Source organism: Pelecanus crispus, chromosome 1 (assembly GCF_030463565.1).
Source record: "Pelecanus crispus isolate bPelCri1 chromosome 1, bPelCri1.pri, whole genome shotgun sequence".
Taxonomy (NCBI): domain Eukaryota; kingdom Metazoa; phylum Chordata; class Aves; order Pelecaniformes; family Pelecanidae; genus Pelecanus; species Pelecanus crispus.
Window position 1 is genome coordinate 71290308 of NC_134643.1, and position 25839 is coordinate 71316146.

A 25839-nucleotide genomic window follows, 5' to 3' on the forward strand; every position below is an offset into this window, starting at 1 on the left:
CTTCATTGTTCTATATTCAGTTGAAGTGAAGGGGTATGTACTATTTTTCCCCTCTGCTAAATGGGACACTGCTGTAAGACCATGCCCCCAGGTTGCACTTTAATAAATGGTACAGTTTTCAAAAACTATGTGTAGACTACTTCTGGGCTTTTTTTTTCCCCCTGCTCCCTGTTCTAGTACAGGCACAAGAAAAAAAAAAAAAAGGTGGTTTTACTTACACAAGGTTTGCTTATGCAAGGCCAGGACCAGAGTGTCTCTTGTTGCTGCCAGCTACATAATTAGCAGTAGTAAGAGGAATGCCATGAGAATTTGCACAAAAACCAGACAACACCAAAAAAAAAGATCCAGGTGGCAACTGAAATTCTTAAAAGCTGTACTGCCATGAGAACTGACAATTTTATTTAAGTTAAAAAAAACCCACAAAACATTTACATCATTTCAGATCTTCTGAGGCAGCTGGATCACAGAAGCAGCTTTCCTACTTTGTGTGGGATTACAAGTATGTATCAAACAACCTGAGTCCACGTTTGTTGAACCTGAGATGTGATTGCAATGCACTCATAAGAGGTGCCAGGTATTTCTTCCTCATCCAAGGCTGATACCTTCATTCTCTATATAGCAAGATATTCTAAAGCTAAACACTTTTCCTCAAGCATATCCAGGTTGTGTTCCCTGAAAGAATGTGCCCTGTACCTACCCCTGTCCTTTTCTTTACAATTTCTCTGAGGCATCTTTACTTTAGCCTTCCCTGGCCAAGCACCCCTACCTCCTTTAGGGTTGTTTCTACTTGCTGCCAGCCCCCCTTTAAGATAGACCTGATTTCCCTCCCTCCTTGATACTGATCAACCACCCATTCTACAGCCCAAGACCTTCCTGGGAACAGTTAATACTCATCATGGCTCAGCTGCAGCACCAGGAGCAGGGCTGAGAAAAAGGGTAACTAAAGCAAAATGCTACAGCCAATTAGAAAAAAATACTGAGGGCAGGCTCTGTACCCACAGCATTTCCCCTGGAGGCACAAGCCAGGGCCTCCACAAAGTCTGCTACTACTAAAAAAAAAAAAAAAAGAGAAAAACACTATTGTGAAATGAGAGAGGGCAAGCACTACTCCTTACAGGTACTGGCAGAGCTAGCATACAGCTCACAGTGCTATCATTGCTGTACTAGTCTACAGAAGCCTATCTACGAAGCTCTGCCTTCCCTTTCACAGCTGTATCTCAGACATTAAGAGCAGAAAAAGTGATTTGCATACATCGAGAAAAGCTAAAAGTCTTCAGGAATCCACATTCTCCACACAGAGGGCCGGAGAGCTTGCTCAACGCAGCTAGAGGGAGAGAACCAGAACCAGCATTAACAGGAGCAGAATCATCCCCCCACAGCAAGCCCTGTGCCGGCCACCCACCCACCCAAGGAGCCGGGTAGCTCCCGGGGCAGCAGCAGCTGCCGCTGTGTGTCCCCAGCGCCACAGACCATGCCTCAGCCCTGCCGCCTGCTGTGCTGCGTGGCTGCCATCACCCCTCAGCCCCCCTTCTGTGCTAATGGCAGGGAGAGCACTGGCACCAGCAGTCCCAGAGGAAGAGCGTGGAGGAGCTGGTGCCCAGCTCTATCCCCCAGCTAATGCTACTACACCAGGGTGGGTGGACAGCCCTTTGCCTGCCCACCCTGCGCTGTGCCTGCTGTGGCAGCAGTCCACACAGCAGTAAGGCAGCATGAGGGCCAGTCTCGTACGCTAGTGACCCGTTCCTGTGACAACTCGGCACCCTTGAGCTAAGCTGAGTGAAGGGGAGGGCAGTGCGGAGCAACGCTTCACAGTGACACTGCCTTGCTGCCTGGCAGAGAGCAGGGGTGCTGCGCAAGGCAGCTGCCTGCTCCGGTGACACACAGGGAGCTGGGCCCCTCTGCAGGTTGCTGCCAACACTGTCTACAGCAAGGCTGCAGTGCAGGGGTGTCCCACAGACCCACAGCACCCCACAACTGGGTCACCACTGTTCCACAGGTGGCAGGATCACAGCTCTGACCGCTCTCAAATCTCATTCCTAAAAAGTACCTAGTCTTAGTATACGTGTGTGTGTCTGTGTGAGCATGCATGCACACACACACAGGGGGTTTCAGGGGATTTCCTCCTCTCCCCTCCCCTGACAGGGTAGTTACTGGAGCTGGGCCCAAATGCCCTAGCCTCTGTCCTGGCTTGACTGCTAGCTGTTTGGTCTCCCCACCTATGCTGCCACTCCAACAGAGAACAAGAATGAAGCTGCCATTTCCCATTTGACCATTTCTCCATTGTTCCTCTGCTGGTGCTGTTTCTCAGGGGCAATTCCTTTCCCCTTCCAGTTCTGCCAAGCTCTGGGGAGCCCAGAAAGACAAGAGCAGAGACCTCAGGCCTGAGACATTTGGGAAATAGAGCCATCAGAGCTCACGTCAGGCTTTCCTTCCCCGAGGGCATGATTAACCCGAGTCTTATCAGCACAGCTCCCTGAAGAGACTGCAGGGAAGAGAGCAGCAATTGCATCTTTCTCTGCCTTGCAGACTAAATGCACTCTGCACTGGCTGCTGCAAGAGTGGGGCAAGCAGAAGCTGTGACATGTCCCCCTCAAGCTTCCCTCCCTCAGCCCATCAGCCTTCAGAGCTCCACAGGGACTGGTATTCCCTTCTGGCCAAACCTCCAGAGCACTACAGGGAAACCAGCAGACCATGGGCAGCTCAGAGCTAGGCCACCCCTCCAGGAATAACCTAGGCTGGCTAGGAGGCTGGCTGTGACTCACACCGAGCTGTCTGACAGCACTCACCATTCTGACAATGTAGTTGTGGAGCTGCTGGCTGATGTAGTTCACAGTGGTGCTGAAGACACGCTGTAGAAGGGATGGCATTGTATTCACGATTTTTTTAGTTAAGACCATCGCTAGCACCAACATGGCCTTCTCCTGCTCCATGCCTGAGGGGATGGCTCGTGCAAGCCCTTCCACCGCCTCTGACATGTGCCGGGTTATCTCCTGTATGGAAGGAAGGGAGGGATCTCAGTGCAACAGCTGTGCAAGAAGAAAGGGTCTCAGTACAGCCTGCTGACACTGTGCTGGTGACCGATGCACTTGTTCTAACACCTCACAGGATGCCACTCCCATTCCTCCTGGGCACAGCAACCTGCCTGTTACACACCCTGGATAGCAATAAAGATGACTATCTCCGAGCTCAGCTGCTCACTGAAGGCAAAAAGAAAGGGAGACAACACACATAGCACTGGAAAATTTAGATAACACCTTTCACGCTCAGGCTACAACAGCCTCCCTCCTCCTCAGAGCTTGCACCTAGCCTGCAAAGTCCTGAAATGGCACGGGAATCCAGGGGCTCCCAGGAAAGGGCAACACACCTTAAACACAGTGAAGATCAGGGGTACAAGCTTAGGTGGGGACTGGCGAGAAGGCAAACTGAGTTTCACAGAAAAGCCTTCACAAAGGCAGAAGCTAGAGAAGGTGTCCAGGCACAGAACAAACACTGCCTTGCTCCCAAGGTCAGTGGAAGATCAGCTTCCCAAGAGAGACAGTGTGTATATGCACACACTAAGCTACACTACTAACATGAAAAGCAAGGTCAGAAGGTAGGTTTGTCTCAGCCTTATCAAAGGCTGAAAGGTTAGGCAATAAATTTGAAAGCCTGAAATTTAACTGGGTGGAGAACCAGACAGCAGGAATGGGAGAATGGTCAGACTTTGCTGGAATCAGTCTGTGCAGGTGATAAACCCTAGTAGAGAAAACTCACACCATTAAAAAAAAAAAGATCATTTGAAGTCATTAAATCCCACCTTTTCAGCAAGAAGGTGGACCCTCAATTCAGAGACACCATTAGCTTGTAGAGCATAGGAAACTTCATCACAGGCAGAGAAAACCAAATAAGCCAAAAAGCCACAGTTATCTTGAAGATGCTAAAAAGGCTCTGTGGAAGCACACTGTGGCTCTTGATCCAGATGTGGATCCAATCCTTAAAAGAGAGAGATGTCTAACACAGGGACCTCAAACTAATTCCCTTGCAGAGCAATGAGGCAAGTTAGATGCTGGGCCAGGGACTACATCACATCTATTGGTGGGAGAGTGACTGTGTCAAAGCAGTGGAGATGCCACCTAGAGAGGCCTTCTCAGCAGGTCACCCATCCAGGCCAAAACCCACTGCTACTCCCAGCACTGACAGCCTAGGAGCTAAACAGTTATGCCACTAGAAAAGGGTCTCACTACTTGCTGTCTCATCAGCATTCAGTAACAAGCACAAGTCAAACTTCTAGCACCAACACTGCTCAAATTTTTCCCACATGACAAGCAGCAGACATACAGGACTCAAAGTCCAAAGATCTTAAGGACAGATACTAAGCCTTAATCAGACAGTTGATTTTCAACAATATGCCACTGGGCCAACAAAATGAGTCCAAAATGCCCCTGAAAGCCAGTCCTTCTCCACAACTACCTCAATTTCACCATCTGCAGAAAGGAGATGAGCCCAAGGAACCCAATTTGCAGGGCAACAGCAGCCACAGGATAGAGCATCACCTCTAACAAATCTTCAAAGGTAAGTGTTTGGGCTGAATTTTAGGATTGCAATAATTAAAAAGCAGCAAACTAGCAAAGACACAGATGTTGCAAAGTTGCTGCTTCAAAGTCATAACAGGAAGAATGCACAACATTTAAAAGGGGAACTGCTAGTCAGGTTGCTTTTCACTCACCTCTCCAGACAGATTCTCATTCAGAAAGTGCCGCACTAGATCATTTACTACTCTTGCTTTGATTTCTTTATCCAACTGGTCTCCAATCTCAGCAAGCTGAAGAGCAATGACCCGGATAATTTCTTCATTTAGCTCAGGGTCAGGCACTGCCAACACATACAGCAGGATTTAGTTCACAGTATGTAGTCAGACTAGGTTCAGTGCAGGTAAGCTGACCCATAGCATTTTGCCCATCTCCATTACAACCTCCTTCCCACCCCCAGTCATAGGGCATTCATGACAGCTATATGCACTACAACTCCCTTCTGTGCATGTGACTCTTACCAGGACAGGGTGCAAACAGGTTTGGGGTTTTTTTTTTTGGGGGGGGGGGGGGGGTGGGGGTGGGGGGGGGTGGGTGTCGGGTTTTTTTACTCTGTAGTGTAGGTAGAGTGCAGCCTCACCCTGCCCAAAAATACACTACAGGGGAGGTTAGAAAGTCTCCAACCAAAATTCATACAGGACAGCTACAGCCAACACCCTGCCTAGAGAAGGGAAGTGAGAGTGTGTGCATGATTTTTTTCAAGTGACTACTGTCAGGACCTGTCTCTTCAGCACCATCTCAAATACAGCATCTCATAGAATAGTTTGGGTTGGAATGGACCTTTAAAGGTCATCTAGTCCAACCACCCTGCAGTGAGCAGGGACAGCTTTAACTAGATCAGGTTGCTCAGAGCCCCATCCAACCTGACCTTGAATGTTTCTAGGGATGGGGCCTCCACTACCTCTCTGGCCAACCTGTTCCAGTGTTTCACTACCCTCATTGTAAAAAATTTCTTCCTTATATCTAGTCTGAATCTACCCTCCTTTAGTTTAAAACCATTACCCCTTGTCCTATCTCCTTTTGGCAAAGCTTCCTATTGTCACTTGGGACATGAGACCTATGCAGATTTGTATGAGGGAGGGCTATTTACTGTAGCAGTTCCCCCTCACCCTGCTTAGACTGAGGTCAATGTGCCAGCTGACACATCCTGGGCAAGGGCCAATAGCCATCCTGCAGAGATGGCTAGCAAAGCAGGAACGGTACCAGAAACTATTTGAAGAACAGTTTCCACCACACCGATAGAGCAGAAAGGGATTCACTCAATATCAGAACAAGAGTTGTTCCAAAATCCTAGCCCAAGTACTGATGCTCCCTGAGGAGCAGTGTGAGGCCTAACTTAACTGCTTAATATCACACTCCTTGAGGACAGCAATCATTAGTACCGGCTTTGTGGCCTTTGTCTGATGTGCTGCAGACAAAACCCTAGGGTGACAGGTGCTCTAGAAATCCATAGGGAGATAAAGTGCTAAGCACTAGCTGTCTTATGCCCAGTGTTAAAATCCCAACCAACACCACCACCAGCAGCCACACCGTGGAGTTTCTCAATGGAGAAAACGTTACTCCTCTGAAACAGACCAGCAGCAAAGATGGGAAAAGGGGAAAGAAAATCACTACCTGCAGAGAGGCATGTAGAATGGAGAAAAGAGCACTCACCTAGCTCACCATTCTGCAAGTGTCCGCTCCGATTGCCATCAGTCTGAAGTTCCATCTCATCATCATAGCAGTTGCCTTTCAGGAAAGGCATTTGCATGGAATGCAGTTGCTCTCTGAACCTACACTCAGAAGATACCTCCAGGAAGGCATACAGCAGCGCACACTCCATCTGGACAGATCCATTGATCTTAAACATAAGAAAATAACTGTTAAGCCCACGCCTAGGAAAAGTCCCACTCAAAAGGCCTAGGAAAAGTCCCACTCAAAAGGCCTATGCATATGCTGTTTTCCAACCCTGAACACATTTTTCTGGCCTCCTTTGGTCATCCTGAATAGCGTTAGCCACAGAGTCCACAAGACCAGCAAATGCATACTAACTCCTGGATGTGTACCCACACAAAACTGTCTGATGGTGAATGATAGGTGACTGTTCTTACAAACCAGTGGTGGAAGAGTCAGCTCACCTTCTCCTCACTTTTCCAGCTATGGCAATGACAGAAACCCTGATCAGAGCTCCTCTTTTGAAAGAGATGCATACTCAGCACAAGCCACCCACTTCCCCCATTCAGACATGTGTGTGGAAGGTTTACTCCCATATTTGGGAATTGGGCATTCTACTTCCTGTGCATAGTGAAGCCAGCAGCTCCCCATTTAAATGTAATCAGAACTAGCAGTAACAAGGTGGGAAACAGAGATAACAGATAGCATAAGCCTGAAAAAAACCCCAAGGTTCACATTTCTTCTCCCTCTTCAAAGGGATCTTAACTAGCTCCATAATAAACCTGTTCAGCTCCTGTAGAAAGCCAAGCAGCTGCTCACAAGAACAGTGACAGTGAGATGGCAGATCATTTGTGTCTGGTATCATCTACACTGACACCTTCATCCCCAGTAAACAGGCACATGCTGCCTCCACAGCCACGCACCTTGCCACCTTCAAGCAAAGCAGCACAGACTGCCCAAATTAGTTAGGCTGAGGAGGTCCATGAGGCAGTCAGATTGATGTGAGCCAGAGGTCCCACTGGAACACAGGGCCTCATAACCAACTAAGGCCTCTGTAGAAAACCAGGAGGCTGTCCAATAATTTTAGTTAAGCAGCTAAGAAAGCAGGATGTTGTGTAAGCACAGAAATAAAGTGTGAAAAATTCCTTACTCTAGTATGCAGACTGCCTGCCTACAAGATAAGAAAATGCTTAGGCTTAATTGTAACTAAGGAGAAGAATCAAGGCTAAAGTAGAATGGTTTGTCTTGCCAGCTGCATAAGGAAATCAACATGCAACCAGGATGAACCTGATAATTGAAAGGGAGTTTCAGGTACCTTTTGGGGAGTGGAACCTTACAAGGCCACCTATATCTACATAACCATATCATTAATATCACACAGGACCCGTATTGCCTAGGCAACAGTAGCAAAATTAGGACAAATGCATAAAAAGTAACTAAGGACATGTTGTTTACTTGAGAGGAGACTGGGCAGAGAAAGGGAGGAATGATGACAACAAAAAGGAGAGTCCAGAAATGGAAACAAATGGAAGATAAGGTATGCGATCACACAAAGATCAACAGAAGGCACATCTTCCATGATCTGAGCACAGATGTTTACAGGCAGCAGTGAAACACCTGGTGACCCAAGCTCACTGGGACACCAGTGACAATCCCCTTGAACAACCCACTGGACTAGTCATCAGATTTATATTCAAAAAGCTTATGGGAGGACAGAGCAAAGACAGTTATAATTGTACCCTAACACTAGGTGGGGTGAGTAGGATGATAGACATTTCAATAGCAGTTCAATGTAGTTAAGATTTAAGTGTGATAAATAGTAGCTTCATAGTTGTAATTAATATTTCACAAAATAATGCAATAAATTGATCACAGGGGTTTGTCTGTTAATTTAATTCATTAGTTTTAATAGTTTGTACCTTAATGAATAAACATGGTAGTCTCTTAAATAGCTACATCTCCAGCCTGCTGTTTAAAAGGGGAGTGTCACACTGAGCAGTAACAAGGAAGCAGCTTGCAAACTAAGTGCTTTCATCCACTTTTTGACAATATTCATGATGGAGAGGAGCAGTGTCAGGGTCCCTGTAGGAACTCTGAGGAAGATGACCTGCTACACCACTTAGACACTCACAAGTCTATGGGACAAGATGGGATCCACCCAAGGGTACTGAGGGAGCTGGCAGAAGTGCTCACCAAGCCACTTTCCATCCTTTATCAGCAGTCCTGGCTAGGGATGCAGAGAACTACAGGCCTGTCAGTCTGACCTCAGTGCCAGGGAAGGTTAAGGAGCAGATCACCTTGAGTGCCATCACGCAGCACGTACAGGACAACCAGGTGATCAGGCCTGGTCAGCATGGGTTTATAAAAGGCAGGTCCTGCTTGACTAACCTGATCTCCTTCTCTGACAAGGTGACCTGCTTAGTGGATGAGGGAAAGGCTGTGGATGTTGGCCACCTAGACTTTAGTAAAGCCTTTGACACCCTTTCCCACAGTATTCTCCTGGAGAAACTGTCTGCTCATGGCTTGGACGGGCATACTCTTCTCTGGGTAGAAAAACTGGCTGGGTGGCCAGGCCCAAAGAGTTGTGGTGCATGGAGTTAAATCCAGTTGGTGACGATCACGAGCGGTGTTCCCCAGGACTCAGTACTGGGGCCGGTTCTGTTTAGTAACTTTATCAATGATCTGGATGAGGGGATTGAGTGCACCCTCAGTAAGTTTGCAGATGACACCAAATTGGGTGGGAGTGTTGATCTGCTTGAGGGTAGGAAGGCCCTGCAGAGGAATCTGGACAGGCTGGACCGATGGGTCAAGGCCAACTGTATGAGGTTCAACAAGGCCAAGTGCTGGGTCACAACAACCCCATGCAACGCTACAGGCTTGGGGAAGAGTGGCTGGAAAGCTGCCTGGCTGAAAAGGACCTGGGGGTGCTGGTAGACAGCCGGCTGAACATGAGCCAGCAGTGTGCCCAGGTGGCCAAGAAGGCCAACAGCATCCTGGCTTGTATCAGGAATAGTGTGGCCAGCAGGAGCAGGGAGGTGATTGTCCCCCTGGACTCGGCACTGGTGAGGCTGCACCTGGAATACTGTGTCCAGTTTTGGGCTCCTCAGTACACGAAGGACATTGAGGTGCTGGAGCATGTCCAGAGAAGGGCAATGAAGCTGGTGAAGGGTCTTGAGCACAGGCCTTATGAGGAGCGGCTGAGGGAACTGGGGTTGTTTAGTGTGGAGAAGAGGAGGCTGAGGGGAGACCTTATCGCTCTCTACAACTACCTGAGAGGAAGCTGCAGCAAGGTGGGTGTCAGTCTCTTTTCCCAAGTAAAAAGTGATAGGACAAGAGGAAATGACCTCAGGTTGTGCCAGGGGAGGTTTAGATTGGATATTTGGAAAAATTTCTTCACGGAAAGGGTAGTCAAGCATTGGAACAGGCTGCCCAAGGAAGTGGTTGTGTCACCATCCCTGGATGTATTTAAAAGATGTGTAGATGTGGCACTTAAGGATACAGTTTAGTGGTGGACTTGGTAGTGTTAGGTTAACAGTTGGACTTGATGATCTTAAAGGTCTTTTCCAACTTACACAATTCTATGATTCTATGACACAATGCAGCACTTTTTGAGGCATCTGTGAACAAGTGCACAAGAGAACCACTGGTCACTGTGAAGCACTGACTTCAGTCATGTTTGAAACTAACCTGTTCCATGATGGATTCAGAGACAAAGCAGCTCTTGTCACCGTTTGCTTCAAACCAGAAATCCTCGCCCTGCAAAAGAGTGAGAAAGAAAATGGTGACAAGAGAAAAATTTCCCATTACCCACATCTTGCAGCAGCACTCATGAGTCTGGCCACATTTCATAGAAAATGACCTTTCTAGTGATGCACACCCATATTTCTGGAGAAGGTTGCCCATCACACACTGGTATTCATTAAAAAAAAGGCTGAGAAAACCGCAACTGTCCCAGCCAGAAGGGCCCTATTCATGTGAATGAGGGGCATGAAACCCCTTCCTGCCACAGACATGTGGAAGACAGCAGAGCAACATAACCTATAAATGGGGCTTCAAAGCCAAGAGGTGGTGCTGGGGAAGGGAGGGACAACCCTTCATAGTGCCAGAGTCTGGCATGGAAAGCAGCGTTATCACAGAGGAGTTTTGAGTACCTACTGAGAGCAGGTGAGCTGCTTGGGTCTGTGTGCACAGCAGCATATCCTGAAGCGAAACACCCAGCTGACACTGCAACACATCTGCAGGACTTCAAGTGCACCTCCCCCCCACGCAGAGATACATGTGTATACTCAGGCTTATTTCAATACTTTCCCAACAAATATCTAGGGACAGGGAAGGTTGGACCAAATGTCATCAAAAGTTTCCAGTTACATGAGCACAACTCCGCTAAGCCTCAGGGAGGCTTACTAGGAAGAAGGGAGAAAACAGGACCCAGGTCACAAGCTCCTCTGCCCCTATGGTGCATGCTCAGGGCTGACAGCCCTCAGCCGGTCGCATGGCTGGGCAGTGCCCAAGGCAATAGGCACACAGGGAAGGCAGAAAGCACAGTGCAGAGGGTGGCCTCCCTCACCCACTCATGAAGGGGAGCTGGTAAGAGCACAGTGCTCCCTCCTCATCCAGCCAGGCGTAGCTGATGGGTGGGTCAGACCAGCCGCCTAAGCAGTAACATCTGGTACAGGAAGTCCCAGAGCAAGACAGGTGCAAGAGCAGCACAGCAAGTGCCAATAACACAAGACTACCTAGCAAGTGCCAAGGCAGGGAGGATAGGAATCCTGTTTGTAAGCCTTGCATTTGCTGCCTGAGATGCAACAGTCCCACAGCTGCATGCAGAAGTCTCTGGTGCAAGCTGGCTTCAACTCGTGATGAGCAGGGCCTAGCTGAAAGTGGGCTCTACACCCTCCCACCAGGTCTGCTTCACCCAGGGCAATAACCTGGCTGCTGCACATGTACCTTCTGACCAAAAATGGGACGAAAGCACCAAGGACCACAAACAGCCTGCTAACCATCAGAGACCCAGGCTAGTGATAAATGACCCTATTTCATAGTAACAACCCCTCACAACTGTGTTCTAAATAACCAAGTGTGCTGGTGGAAAAGAGGGAGGAAGTGAAAGCAGAAATGAATTCAAACTCTGAAGGAAACCACAGTAATAATTTCAAGAGACCACAGTTTCCCAACTTTTCAAAGGCTCTTAGAAGTTCCCATGACCAAAGCACAATCTCAAATACATCCAACACACAATAGCCTACAGGCAACCATGAACTCTTCTTTTCATTTAGTTGTTATATCAGACTAATAGCTTCCTAGAACACAGGCTTAGCCTTTGCTGCTTCATGTTTTCCTCTGTTCCATTCAAACCCCTATTGCTGCTACTCACCTCTACCCTAAAGAGTGTGCTGGCTGGAGAGAATGCAGTCCCCTCTGTCTTCTTTGGGACCTGACAGGGCTCTGCAACAGGTCAGGGTGACCCCTCTCCTGGGCTTGACTTTGCTGCAGGAGAGACAGATGTTAATTCAGGTTGGAGAACTTAAGACAGAATCCCTGAGATTAAAAGGAAAGTGAGGATTCAGTATTAAGCCTGTGGCAGGACCTTGGCTTTGTGCCAACTCCTCAGGAGTTGCCCACATCAGCAACTTTTCTCTAGGCTAGGCAAAGCCTCAACTTGCATGTATTTTGGTTTTATATATAACATTTATTTACAATTCAAAGTAATTCAGCCCAAACCCAAGGTGTTCATGTTACAGCTAGTAAACAGTGGATATCCTCTGATACTAACTCCTGTGAGTTAAACACCACTTCCTGGACCATCATGGCTTAGACCACAGGAAGCCTGAAGTAGTATTGAGCCTCCGCTACCCACATCCCATTTGCCTTGAAACTCACATTCATCAGAGCAACCTTCTTGGACTTGACCAGTACTGCCATCCCCACGCAGCTCTAGCCTATGCCAAAAGCCTGGTATGGGACCACAGCATTACTCTACAGCTGGTCAGATTAACCCATGCTGGCTAATTTGGGCTGGTAATAGCCAGCTGACTTCATAACATGAGTACAGGCTAAACAAGTCTCCCCATCTTTCAAGGTGCAAGAAGTTGCACCATTCTCTGTTCACACCACACTACATACACAGAGGGGCAGGTGTTCTCCTGCAGTTCTGGCAGAAATGTGACACAACACAAGCCACTACAGCCACAAGTTGCACACAAGTAGCCAGATGCACTGGTGAAACTGTCTGAGTAGCACCAAAGAGATTTCTCACTCGCAAAAACTTTATAGCAAAACCTCTTCTAGCCAAACTCTGCTAGGATGTCCTATTTCTCATTGATGAGAATTCCAGTAAATTGCTGGAGGGCAAGCTGAGCACAGTCAGGTGGCGATAAATGGACTACATAAAACATCAGCCTGCAGAGGGACCAACATAATCTTTCTTACAGCAAGAGGATGGAACAGAAATAGAAGTCAAGACACTTCCTTGGAGGGTTTGCCACCTGCCATACCTTTCCAAGGAAAGCTCAGAATGTGGCTTTAAAACCCAGATTCCCTATATTTTGTCACACTATTTCACACTGCCAAGAAACTCATTTTGTTCAGTCCAAACACTCATGAAAGAGGTAACAAAAAAGAAATGCACTATTGTCTTTGCCCACTGCCTGCTTTAAAAGAAGAGGCACAGACCACTCCAGTCTGAGGAGGAAAAGAGGCATGCTGCTCCATTCCCAGAGCAGAAAATTCAAGTCAAACAAAAAGATCCAGACCTATTCTGGGCATGCCCATACAGCTAGGCCCAGAAAGGCAGGGCATAGCAGCTTGGCACAAAGCTCTGCAAGTGCATTACCCACACCAGCTTACTATAGTGACTAGAAGCTGTAAGAAGAGCTTCAGCCTGTATGCCTATGCATGTTCCTCACATCAGTTCCTGGAAGTGTGCAGGAAGGTTGTCTGTCTTTACAGATCCAAATACAGCGTTTCAAAAGCACCTATGCTTTTCAAAAAGAGGCAGAAGCTTATACATTGGTCATGGCAGAAAGGTCCTCCCTGGGTGCCCTGCACAGGTAAAACACCTGGAGAAGAGCCTCAGTGCAGACAGAAAAGGGCTGAGTAGCCACTGACCTGTCAGGGTACCTGCTGCACCCAGAGATGCTAACAGGTGTGCAGGGGGAAGAGACCTACAATACATAGAGGTTCTTCCCATCCCCTTTCCCTCAGGGGATCATCTCAGCTTTAAAGTTAGACACTCCTCAGGGCAAAACCACAAAAATAGAGACATTAAAAAACCCCCACACCCATCATAGTTGCAAATTGCAACCCTGTCCACTCCTGCACATGAGCAGATAAGAACCGTCAGAAAGACAAAAAAGAAAAAACCCATCACACTCCAAAGTACTTATATGGTAAAAAATTAAGATAAGGAGGCTTGAAGACGATAATTTCATGAACTGAATTCCCTGAATCAAAGAATCACCACCCAGGCAGTGAGAGTCTGATGGTTTCCAACCCTCAGCTAATAATGTTCTGCCTGGGTGGTCAAAAACACACCTGAGAACAGGAAAAAGGATTTCTCTCACACCACAAAATGGCTCCCTACTACTACAATACAGGGCCAATTTTTTTCTTTTCTTTTTTTTTTTTTTTTAAGTTAACTAGTAATTCCAGAAACCTCAAGTTCTAGATAATTACTTTGAATCAACGCAAGTGGTTTGGATAGTCAAAGTTCCTCCTGAAAAGTCAAACTCCTTAATGGAATCTCAAAAAAATTGGACTCCTAAAGGGCAAACCCCAAACAGTCAAATGTAATCATGTTGATACCACCTGAAGTTTTTAATCATTAAGACTTTGGAATCCTGATAGTTTTAGATTCAGATGAAGACATTTTCTGGTGGATGGAAAAGTTACCTTATATTGGGTAAAAAGAATCTTTAGCTGGAGAATGAGAGAAGATGGAGATAAAGGCTACAAATACTATCTGCATTCAGATTCAGAGTAAAACTAGATCATTTGCTAAGGCTGCTTTAGGGTTGCTGAATATCTTGGAATGAATTTTATGGAGTATGATTTTAAATTGAAGTACCAATTAATTTTAATACATTATTCCTTTTCACACTTTCAATTCACTCATTAGACAAGCAAGTTTCATGTATTAACAACTGCCTCTGAGAAACTGCTAGATGCTTTGAAGTGTTCAACAAATAAGACAACCACCAGGTTTTTGGATCAGTTCTTTCCTCCATCTTCTTCAGAAAAAAATGGAGGGGATATTTTAAACACAAGTTTAGGACCCTTAAATCAGCTCTGAAGAGTCAGTGTTGGGCGTGTCCATTCCAACTCAACATTGTGTTGGGATGCAGGACTGTGGAGAGGCATATGTTAAGTCAACATAATGACAGTCAGAGGAGCACATCCACCAGCTGCTTGTCAGCACAGAATGACAGACCTCATTCCACCCCCACACGTGCCAGTTTTCACAAGAGAGAGTTCTGTGGATGCTTCCCCCAAAGCAAGTCTCCAAAGCTTTCCCCAAGGCAATCACGACTCTTTAGAGAGGGCTAAATATATCTTGAGGGATGGTACATACTGCTCCCCTCAAGCAACACAGGTCCTTCAGGTGTGCTGTCCCATCTTCTGTTTCCTCCTCCCATCCCCGAGTTGCATTAGCCTTCAAATTTTACAAGAAACTCACCAGAGCAGCTGTTCCCAGCTGCAGCCCACCAGTGAGGGGTGGCAATACTAGAGGCAGCAGTGGCCATAGTGTGCTGGAGAGACACCAGACTAGGTCCTCCCTGCCATACCACTGCCACATATTTCAAGAGCAAACACTGCAACCACACATTTTATCTTCCCAGGTGGGGAGCTACACATGGGTACAGTACAGCTGTAAAGTTGCATGCAAGGTTTCACCTGCTCTAAAACCACAGTGGGGTTCTGCAGTACCTCCAGGAACTGCAAGCATGTCAGCAGCAGCACCCCGCACGCCAGCAAGAATCAGCCAGGAGCATATGGTTACCTGTTAGGCAGAACTCTCAATAGCTCTCAAGGCTGCCATAAAGAGGACAAGGTCCCAGAATCCCTACAGCAACAGTGCTAAGACACCCTATAAATCAGCTTTCGTCCCTTCTTCACACTTTGGTACATCTTCAAGACAGCTCAGAAAAGAATCCACCCACAAATAATGCCTCTGCTTACCATCACTTTCCCCCCAGATCCTTCACCTCTCCTCACAGCTCTGCCTTTGAGTTACTATTCTCAGCTGTATCAGACACTGTCTGGTTATGAAAACACACTCCTTCCAGCAGCAAAGCCACATGCTTGTAGGACTGACTCCTTTAACAACTTGTCTGAATTCCGAGACATGTCCCATACAAACACGCTACCAGTCAATGACCCTGTTGTGCGAGTTGTCAAGATACTTATCTTTATGTCTCACATTTGAGTCAGGAATGAATCAAAGTCTTCAAAGCAGAAACTGCAGTCATTGACATGGAAAAAACTTGCAACCTGTGGACTGCTTTCTCTGCCTGGCAGCTAAAAGATTAAGAACTTTATTTTTGGTGGTCAGGATGACATCATCATTGGAAGAAATGAAATGGTGCCTATTTGTCCCTTCCTGCAGCCGGTGGCTCTTACCTGTCTTGTACGCAAACATTTCATTGTTGAGCTGCAAAGCTCTTTACAGAACAAGGCATCATTTTACAGGTAGAGAAACTGAGGCACTTGATATGACCTGGCATTTTAAATCCACAGATCAAGCCATAACCACTCAGTTTCACTGTCTTCCTGAAAACTTGCCACAGGCACAACTGCTTTACATAACCAGCCATTACTGAGAAGTGAGGAAGGGAAACAGTGCCACAGACTTATGAAGTTCCTTATTTGAGTACATTCTAAGCTGTGCCAGACCGCTGTCCGTAGCGCTTCGAGTCATGAAAGTGTAAGCAAATCCCACGTCATACAGCCTGAAGTCCCCAAAGGAATCCCCATCACCCTGCCACACTCAGTTTCTAGCCCATAAACCCAACAGGAAGTAAACAGCCCAGCTAGCAGCAGATACTACTCATATTTTCCTCATATTTCTCTAGCTATGGAAGAAGCCTGACTACTCCCACAGCAGCTGCGCATGCACTTTGGACTTTGCAAGGAGGAAGATAGAAAACCAACAGCAAAAGGAAAGGTAGCTTGTTGATCTACAAAACAATGCATAGATGAATAAATAGGTAGTTATAACCACAGAAAACCTGTCCCCATCGCTATTCAGCCTGCAAAGGATATGCCAGCCTGTAACAGTACTTAGAAGGCCCCAAGATTTTGCCTCATCAGAAACCCACTCTCCTCCTAAAGTAGAATTTGATTCTAGGCTTCAGAAAGAAAAGCAGGGTGGTAGGGGAATGGAGACATTGCAATACATTAGCCAGGTGGCGGATGGGCTGAACAAGCCTCTTTGTGCATCTATGGATGCATATACATGTACTACTGTGAAACCAAAGTGATTGTTTGGCACCATCTGGTTAACACCAAAACTATTGCCTTGGAGTTTCCCAGGACTTTCCCCACCATAGGGAACACAGCTTCCAAGCTACAGGCATTTTCCATGCATTTGGCTGAGGGAGGATAAAACATTAATAGCTTCTTTTCAGAAGTGGCAGAACTGACAAGCCATGGGCAGAATACTTTCAGATGCCAGCGGGTCTGTAGCCCAGCACCAGACAGACCCCATCCCCCAGTCACTTGTGCGTTTTTTTTTTGCTAGGCTTTTATAAAAGATACCCTGCTTGTCAAGAGCCACTAGACTGCTTAAATCCACCCATCCCCGCTACTCTCAAGCATGCTTGAGGCTGTCAGCTTTTGTTTCTCTTCCTTTCAGCTTCAGATTGCATCCTCTAACATGTGAATAACGCCACTACCAATCACTCCAGAAATGATAAAAAAAGCAGTTTGCTCATAACATCCTTAATGCAAAAAGACATTGAAACACGCTGAATACTTCCTGCTCCTAACAGTTTCAGTGTATATTTATCTTCCAGTATTCAGTGGCACTGAAACTCTAAATGGAACAAAGACCCAACACCAATAGATGCTTGTCCAACTACCTCCTTAACTGGGGCATCTTCCCCTTGGCTTCTTTATGCTGCCTTAATACAAAATGAACATCTCAGCCTGGACACTAAGTACTCTCAGCTGTGTATTTTGACTTAGAAATACATTGCACAGTTTGATGGAGATTTTTCCTTTTTGAAAGAAAAACTTTATTAGAGACAGATCTAAAAAGAAGGTTTCAATTGGCCTTTTTATTAAAGATTTATTTCACCTCCCCAAGGTCTGTTGCTGTTTCACATTATTTTTCATGACAACATGAATGAATCGTAGCAATCTTATAGTTGTCAGGGCAGTACTTTGACTCCTTCGGAGGAAAAACATCCAAGTTCCTCATCAACCTTTAATTTCATTTGGCTCAAAAAGCTCTGTTGCCCAGCCCCTAGGCAGCACGTCAATGAATAAGAAGTGACACTGCTGTATTATTGATTCTCTAAAAAAAAAAAAGTAGGCAGGAAGTTTTGATTACTGTGATTTCTATACCAGATCAGTGATGGAGGCAGCATGACAACACTGTTCAGTATTCTTCAGAAGCCAGCCTACAGATGCAGCTGGGCTGAAACCGAGTCAGCAGAAAGCCAGCAGCTCAAACTGCCCCAAAGCTTGGAGCTGGGATTTGGATTCAGCTAACTAAAGCTGGGCCCAAACAGAATTTGCACATCTCCATATTTTGGGCATGTCCACACCTAAGAGGAATGGGCAAGATTTGGCTCTTGACTGCCACAGTGCAGGTGGTTTTTTGGATCTGGGACTGAGCTTAGTTTTTTCCTCTCTGGTGTTGAGCAAAGTAACTCCAGTCAGGTATGCCCACCCTGCATTTCACCTCCTCAAACATTAAGAAAATATTTCTACCTTTTCTAAGGACCTGGCAGGAGGAAGCAGAGCAAACCCCAATGAAAAGGCACTATCACCTTCACAAGACTGCTGGTCTTTACTGGGTTAGCCTCATGTTCACAAATCCAACTGTATCAGCCCAGCAGCTGCAACACAACCCTGCAGTAATGTCACAGGGCACACAAGCTGTTCTTACCGTTTGCCTCTTGGAAGCGACTGAAAAACAGGAAAGACTGAGGAATCACAGTTCCAGTCTTTTGACATAACAAAGGAAGGACAGACTGAGAACAGGGAGCTCCTCAGTAATGTTGATAAGTGGTGGGCACTGGGACAAACTCCAGCCATCAGTGGTGATGTGCAAGTGACAGTGTCAAGTGAAAAAAATGCAAGGCTTCCAGATTTAGAAGATGTCACTGCTGGGGTATCAGCACTGGACACTTGCACTCTGGCATGATTTTACAGTTGAGCAGCGACGAAGTGCTCAGTCCCTGGAGCAGTGAGGACAGCCCCCCTTACCACTTGGCAAGAGTGCCTCTGACAGACACAGGTGCCACTTGGACAGGCTCTGACAACAACTGCCAACCGAAAGACCTCAGAAGGTGGGACTGGATACAATGACTTGTCATGTAGGTGGCATCCTCCTTATTTTAAACACATGTACTACTGTTATGTGCCAGCATGAGCACAGATCATCCATCAGAAAATCAGGAATGCCACTTCATATTGCAACTTAGATGCATTTCCCAGCCAATATCAACAGTAAAGAGGAATGTAAATCTGTCTTTTCTTTGCCTGACTGGCAAGTTAGGTGAGCAAGGAAGGAAATTGATCAAAAATAATAATAAAAAAATCAAAAGGATGGCTGTACAGACAACAGGTGTCCACTCTCTGCCTTTGGTTACCTTCAGGCCATATGACTAGACAAGAACTCCTCTTCCAGACTCATAAGTACCAGGAATATCTGCACTGCTTTCTGAAAAAAACAGAAGCTATAAAGATTCTCACAATGGGAAAGTTTAACTACTGGATCAGCATGGGTTACTTGAGAATACATGTCCAAGGAACAATACATCCTAGGAGAACCTGATCAAAGCTCCCTGCTCAGTTAAAACAAGTAGGCTGATGCAACAGCCAGGATGGCACTCATGGAGCTATTAAGCAACAGCTCAGAGCACTGGACAATTTACTTTCAAGAGGATTTTTACAGACCAACTGGTACTCCCCAGAATGATTTAAGTGGAGCCTGTTCACCTTATCAGACTTGCAACATTTACTATACGGAAAAGACTTAAAGCAGTTATGGAAGACAGGGTACAAAGACAAATCTTCACAACAGCACACTTACCTGCTCTGAAAGGATACACAACCCTGTCTCAATATTTGAGAGCTTCTCCAAAACATGAAAATGAATTTTAAATGGGCTTCTTTCTTCCTGAGCATCAAGTGTATCATAGCTATAAACACCTTTTACATTCCTTACTTCTATGAAACAACCATGTACCAGTACAGACAGCCAAAGAGACAATCCAAAGAAGGAAAGCCTGACACTAGTCCTTTGATTACACCGAACACACTGGACCTTAGGAGAATTCTCTCCCATTGTGTTGTATTTCAAGCCCCTACTCCCACCACAGAAATTAAACTGACAAAGCCAGTGAAAAAATCAAAATCATCTTGAAAGAATCTCTTAAGACAGGAGCCCAGACATCCTCAAGAACCTCAAAGAGGAAGCTGTGCATCAAACCAGGCAGCCAAAACCGATGGTAACTCAAAACAGCATTCATAGCTCCGATCAAAGCCTTTTGACAGCAGCACCCCATTACCACTGTGAGAATAGAAGAAAGCATCATCTGTTTTAAACACCTTTAAACACAATGATAGACAGCTAAGAAAATATCCTCTTTCAAAGAAACACAGCAGGAGCCATCTGGAAACCGTGACAGCAGAATTGCAGAACAGTTGCCTCCAGGAGCACGCATTTCCTACTGCCGAGGCAAACCTATGCAGTTACACCAGATGCCTCAGCACACTGCATCAATGCTCCACTTGACACTGCTTCAGGCTCTCTAGCTGTAGGTCTAAAAGCACAGCGAAAAAGTGTTGATTTTACTAGGAGAAAACACATGACCGTGCAAGAAATAATGCAAACCATTTCACTTTCAGTTTTATCTTAGGAGAAAATAGATTAATATTGAATCCCAGAAAGTGACTATAAAACCAAAATACAGCAACTAGCTGATCTAAGTAGATTTGTTTTGTACAGCTGTTAATCTAATGGTGTAACAACAATTACACCAAACTACTAGGAGTTACACTGACCAAGGAACATATTTTCTCCCTTAAAGGAGATGAAAGAAATAGCCCAATACATTAGAGAGTCCTGGGCATTGCCCATTCACCGTAAACTGCAGGAATACTAGGAACTGATCAAAGGTCACAGCGTTTTATCAGGAAACACAGCAGGTTCGTGGACACTTAAACAAAAATTCAACATCCATGTGTACAATGATTGCACACACAGTCCAATTCCCCTGCTCATACCTTCAGTGAGGCTGAATAAAAGCTCTGAGATTTTTAAAGGGAAGTGATGAACAAAACACTGAGGTAGGAGCAGTTTAAAGCCACAATGATGCTGTCCTCTCCTGTGAGAGCATTCTGAGGATGTGTTGAGGTATACAGCCCTTTACTCGTGTTCACCAGCAAGGACAGTCCAACCAAAGCCCGCCATGGCCTGGAAGCACTGTCACCTCCATGCAGTGCCATATCAGTGCAAAGAGATAGGAAAGCCAGCAGACTGGATCAAGAACAGAAGTTCTCAAGTGCCCAAGGCAGCGCTAACAATACTCTAAACCATGGGGCTACTGAAGGGGATGGGACTGAAGGATTCTTAGAGCAGCTGTTGCAGAGAAGGGTGCAAAAGAGACTTCAACACACCACTATACTCTACACTTCAGCAACTGCTTCAAAAATCACACAGGAAGCAGTGCATGCCATCTCATCCAGGTATAAGGAAGCGTCTAATGCACACCACTGGCGACTACAGGGTCCTGTTCACTTCCCAATATAGTTGAGATAACAGCAAGATGTCAGGACATCCTTTCACTACAGATGTCTGGTACAAATCAAGACAATCACAGAAACGTAACAGATTGCTTTCTAAATGCAAACAATGAGATTGGACACTCTGCATGACTCATAACATTTCTTTTTACATTTTACCCCTCCTTTCCCTATCCTTCTCTGGTCTGGGTAAAAAAAAAAAAAAATCAGACATCAAAATCTCTGGGGAAGGGACCAACTATACACATTTTGTAATCATTACTGATGAGTTTAATTAAAGCTGAACCCAGCCCCCTGCAATCCCTTCCAACCCCAAGATAAGCCATCCAAAATTAACAGGGGACCAGACAGACATCAAGTAGGAGCTTTGCACCTTTGGCCAAGTTGCAAGTTCAACTCCCTGATTAGAAATATTTGCACATACTTGGCTTTGCACAGCACACAGATATGAAGATATTTCCAGACCCAAATACTTCATAATCCAACTTGGACAAAAAGCCACAGCATACTAAGAGAAAACCAACAAAAAGCCACAGTATGCTAAGAGAAAACCAGAGGAAGGTGCTTTGCGAAGAAGTATCAGATTTGCTGGTAAATTCTGTTCTTTCACTAGTTGAGGAACTGCTAATTGGTGGAAGTGAAACCTGCTCATCTGCACTCAATTCCCTTCAGCAGACAAAACCATAGACCTGGCTCATTCCCCCACCCCCTACTGCTTGTTAGTTCATACCCAGCAGCCACAGAGAGCTGCTTTATCAAGGAGTCAACACCTTGTAGCTGCTCCACCACAATTACACCAGCAGTCTTTGCACCAAGCATAGAAACCTGTTAAAAGTTACTAGGTCCCTACTCCCCAGTTCGATGGGACATAAGGGAGGCAACAACTTCTAAGCACCAGGCCACTCCAGGAAGGTCTCCAAAGGTGGCAGTCACTGGATTTATGTGCCTGCCTGCTTCCAGATTAAACATTGTCGTTCTGTTACAGGAAAAAAAGAAAAACCCAACTGCTTGATCTGCCAGCTCAGGCTCCTGCTGAGTGTGGATGACTCTTGTCATCCTGTTACACAGGAAAAACACAATACGTGGAAACAACATAACATAACTGACCTCAGGTGAGAGTGCTCAGTGAACACATACACTCACACCCCCAGCCTTCCATAATTATCCATCAGAGCTCTTACCATTTCGGGAGCGAACAGAAATCAAAAGCCACACTGAGCACCTTTACAAGGCCCTCACATTATCCAAAGGTATAGCATCCTGGTGCTGGGTACCAGCACACCTAATTCCCAAGAGCAGAGACTCCATGTTTGCACAGGCAGCACTGGTGGAGTGCAGCACACAGTTCTGCTGACAGTGCATAGTGAGAAACCGAGCTGAACTCATGGTCTCAGCTATACTAGCGCCAGCTGGCCTAATCTGCTTGTAAGAAATTGGGAGGGTGGGAACCCAACAAAGCCACCTCACCAAAAATCAGTCTTATTTTTTTCTTCCTAAATTCAGCAGATGTCACCAAATGCAAACAAGCAGCAGCAGCCAATTAAGAAGGGGATATTTTCACACCAACCTTTCTTAGTACAGGGCAGCCTATCCAGACGACTTACAATCAGATGTTACACTCTGCACATACACAATGGAAGTTTTTTTTTGCCTTGGCAGGTCCCTAAACCCTGCCAGTCAGTTACTTGTAATGACAGACAAGAGACCTAAAAGAGAAGATAGGAAAATGGGAAGAGAGAGGTTGCAGAAATTCAAACAAATAATAAAGTGCTAGAATGCTGCTTTTTATACAATGCATTCCTCCAGTGTTTTAGCCTAACACCAATGGCATAGAGATCACAAGGAGTAGGTGTTGCAAAGCTCTACCCTAAAGACAACTCTGGAGAGCATTAAACTTGTTATGTAAAGAAGTTGCCAAGGAGAGAAAAAAAAAATGCACAAAAACCCCCTTTTTAATTAATACCTTTTAAGATGTTACATTTCCACAGGCAGGTGAAAACAGAGTTTCAGTCTGATTAGTGACAAAAAGTTACAACAGAACACCAAACAGCCTTCCCCACAAGTGGACTTTTTGCAAAAGTCCTTTACCAAAAAAACTAAACACCTTAAAAATAATTTCCTGTTGGGGAACCACCTTGCTCCTTCCTCCACCAAACATTTTAACCATTTTCAAAAGATAACAAAACAACTATCCTGCAACAAGATTTTGGCCCAGATACCTCAGGAAACATTAAGAAGAGCTGCCAACTGTGAAATAAGAATGGACTTTCTGGGCTAAGACTTCAGTGATTTAAATAAAAAAAAAAAAGGTACATGGCCTCAGAGGTAGTTAAAGCTGCACAACATCATGCTTTAGAAGAAGACAAGAATCCCCCCAAAACCCATCAGTTTCAGAGCCACTGTCACTCCAAGGTACAGAGACCATCACCTGCCTGCATGCATTAGAGAAACAGCTTTCTAAGGAACGCGACCTGCTCACTCAGCTCTTTTCCACTTCACACACTACCCAGCTTCTTGCTCCAGCCTTCAGACAGTCACCCTGAGCTGAACATTGCCGCTGGGTCACAGGAATGCAAGCGCTGCCCAGAGGAAACAAAGAGGCAGCCAAGGCTCTCACCACCTTAACAGGTGGCCAGACACCCGCAGCTCTGGGGAAGGTAAGGAGACCGGAGAAAAGCACACACTGAATTCACTCATCTGTATCAATCACCAGGTTTTCCCACAAATTAATAGCACTGTAACCAGAAATCGTTTCTTGCCTGGCTTTCTTGCTGTAGCTGCCACTCCCACATCGCTCTGTTGCTGGAGAGCTGAGGCAAGCGTGGGTCCCTCTGGAGTTGCTGCTACAGGATTAACTCCTAACTCTCCCCGGCCCAGCAAATACCCCTCCAGCCTGAAAACTCTCACCAGAGACTGGGGGCAAGATGTTGGACTTTAGTAAGTAGGACAAGGCAAGAGAGAGCTTCTCATGGTTTATGAAATACCACCTAAGCAGAAAGGAGGTCGGTCTGCAATAGAAACAGAGAAAAGGGGGCAGAGAGTGACTTGATTACGGCGGGTGAAAGCAGAAGACGGGCCAGAGTAAACAGCAGAGCAGAGGCTCAATCACAACACAGGCGAGAGCAGCGTGGATGAAAGAGCGGGACAGCGACCAGCAGAGGCCAGAGAGCGCGCACCGAGACAGCTATCAAAGATCGAGAGAGCAGGAAACAAAGTAAAAGAAAAAAAAAACCAAACCGTACCGCTGAAGAGCGAGGTCGGATTCAGCAGACAAAAAGGAAACGGGGAAACAGCAGGGAGGCAGGAGGGAACAGCAAGAGAAGGCAGAAACCCCACGCAGCCCTCCTCGGGGTCACTGACCGGTCACTTCTGCCAGCAGACTGAAGGGCTGCGGGAAGCAGCCGGTAACTCAGGCCCTGGGGCTCCCCGAGGCGCCGCCGCCGGGCGCGGGGTGCCCCGCCCCCCCGGGAGCCAGCGGGCCCGGCCTGCCCCGCCGCCGCAGGCCCCGCAGCCGCCCCGCTCCCCCGGCGCCCCTTCCCGGGCCGGGGGCCGCACGGCATCCAGGCCGCCGGGGGCTCGGGGTGGGCCCGGGCCGCCGGGGGCCGGCGCGATGCTCACCCCGCCGGCTTCCCGCCCTGCCCTCCCCCGAGGCCGGGCGGGCTGGCGGCGGCGCTCGCAGCGCCGGGGTCCCTCCCCTCGCCCCGCGGAGGGGAAGGGGCAGGTGCGGCCGCCGAAGGGCAGCGGTGACCCCGCGGAGCTCCTTCCCGCAGCCCCGTGTCCCCACCGCACAGCGGCAGCGCGGGCCGAGCCGCTCCCGCCACCGGGCGGGCCGTACTCACTCGGGCGGGAGCGGGCCTCGGCGGCGCGGAGCGGCTCGGCGGGCCCGGCAGCGCGGAGAGCAGCCGCTTCCTCCGCTCCCCCCCCTCGCATTTAAGAGGCAGCAAGCCCCGCCCCGCGGGGAAAGCCCGCGCCTCCTCGGCGGCGCGGCCGGGCGGGGGATACTCACTCACTGCGGCGGGAGCGGGCCTCGGCGGCGCGGCGGGGCCAGCAGCGAGGCTCCCCCCCCCCCCCGCCCCCCCCCGCATTTAAGGGGCACCGAGCCCCACCCCGCGCCTCCTCGGCGGGGCGGGCGGGAAAGCGCGGCACGCGCCGCCCGGCGGGCGAAGGGGCCAGCGGCCGGCGCGGCCTCAACGGCCAATGGCCGCGCGGGCCAACGGCCCGGGGGTAACGGCCCGCGCGCGGCGGCTCGCTGGGGGGCGGCAGGGGGGCGCTGCCCGCCCCGCCCCCCCCCCCCAGGCCCTGTACGGGGTAGGGCGCGGCGGAGGCGGGGAGGGGAGGGCAAGGCAAGGCGAGGGAAGGGAAGGAAGGGAAAGGAAGGGAAGGGCTGCGGGCCGCCGGAGCCGGCCGGGTCGCGGTGGGGCGGCGCGCCAGGCGGGCAGGAAGGCGGCGTCGGCTGCCCGCCCACCCGGCGCTGCCTCGGAGCAAACGGAGGGGGTTGTGAAATCGACCCCCAAACCGCGGCCGGGTGGCGGGGATCTCCCTGAGCGGAGCTCCCCCGCCGCCGGGGCAGCCTCCTGCCGCCATACATCAGCTTGGGGGTAAAGCAGCACCGGGCCTTCGGGCCCCCGCTGCCGGAAGGATT

General features: G+C 47.8%; 1 protein-coding gene across 1 annotated transcript; it reads right to left on the reverse strand.

The window, feature by feature from the left end:
* Positions 1-400: 400 nt before the first annotated feature.
* On the reverse strand, positions 401-11627 carry BID (BH3 interacting domain death agonist). The gene is made up of 6 exons (XM_075720760.1): positions 11596-11627; positions 9909-9977; positions 6222-6408; positions 4706-4851; positions 2787-2990; positions 401-1324 (listed from the first exon to the last, which is right to left on the reverse strand). Exons 2-6 carry the CDS (start codon positions 9915-9917, stop codon positions 1316-1318), a joined length of 555 nt encoding a protein of 184 aa, XP_075576875.1. The 5' UTR covers positions 9918-9977; positions 11596-11627; the 3' UTR covers positions 401-1315.
* Between the last annotated feature and the right edge of the window lie 14212 nt (positions 11628-25839).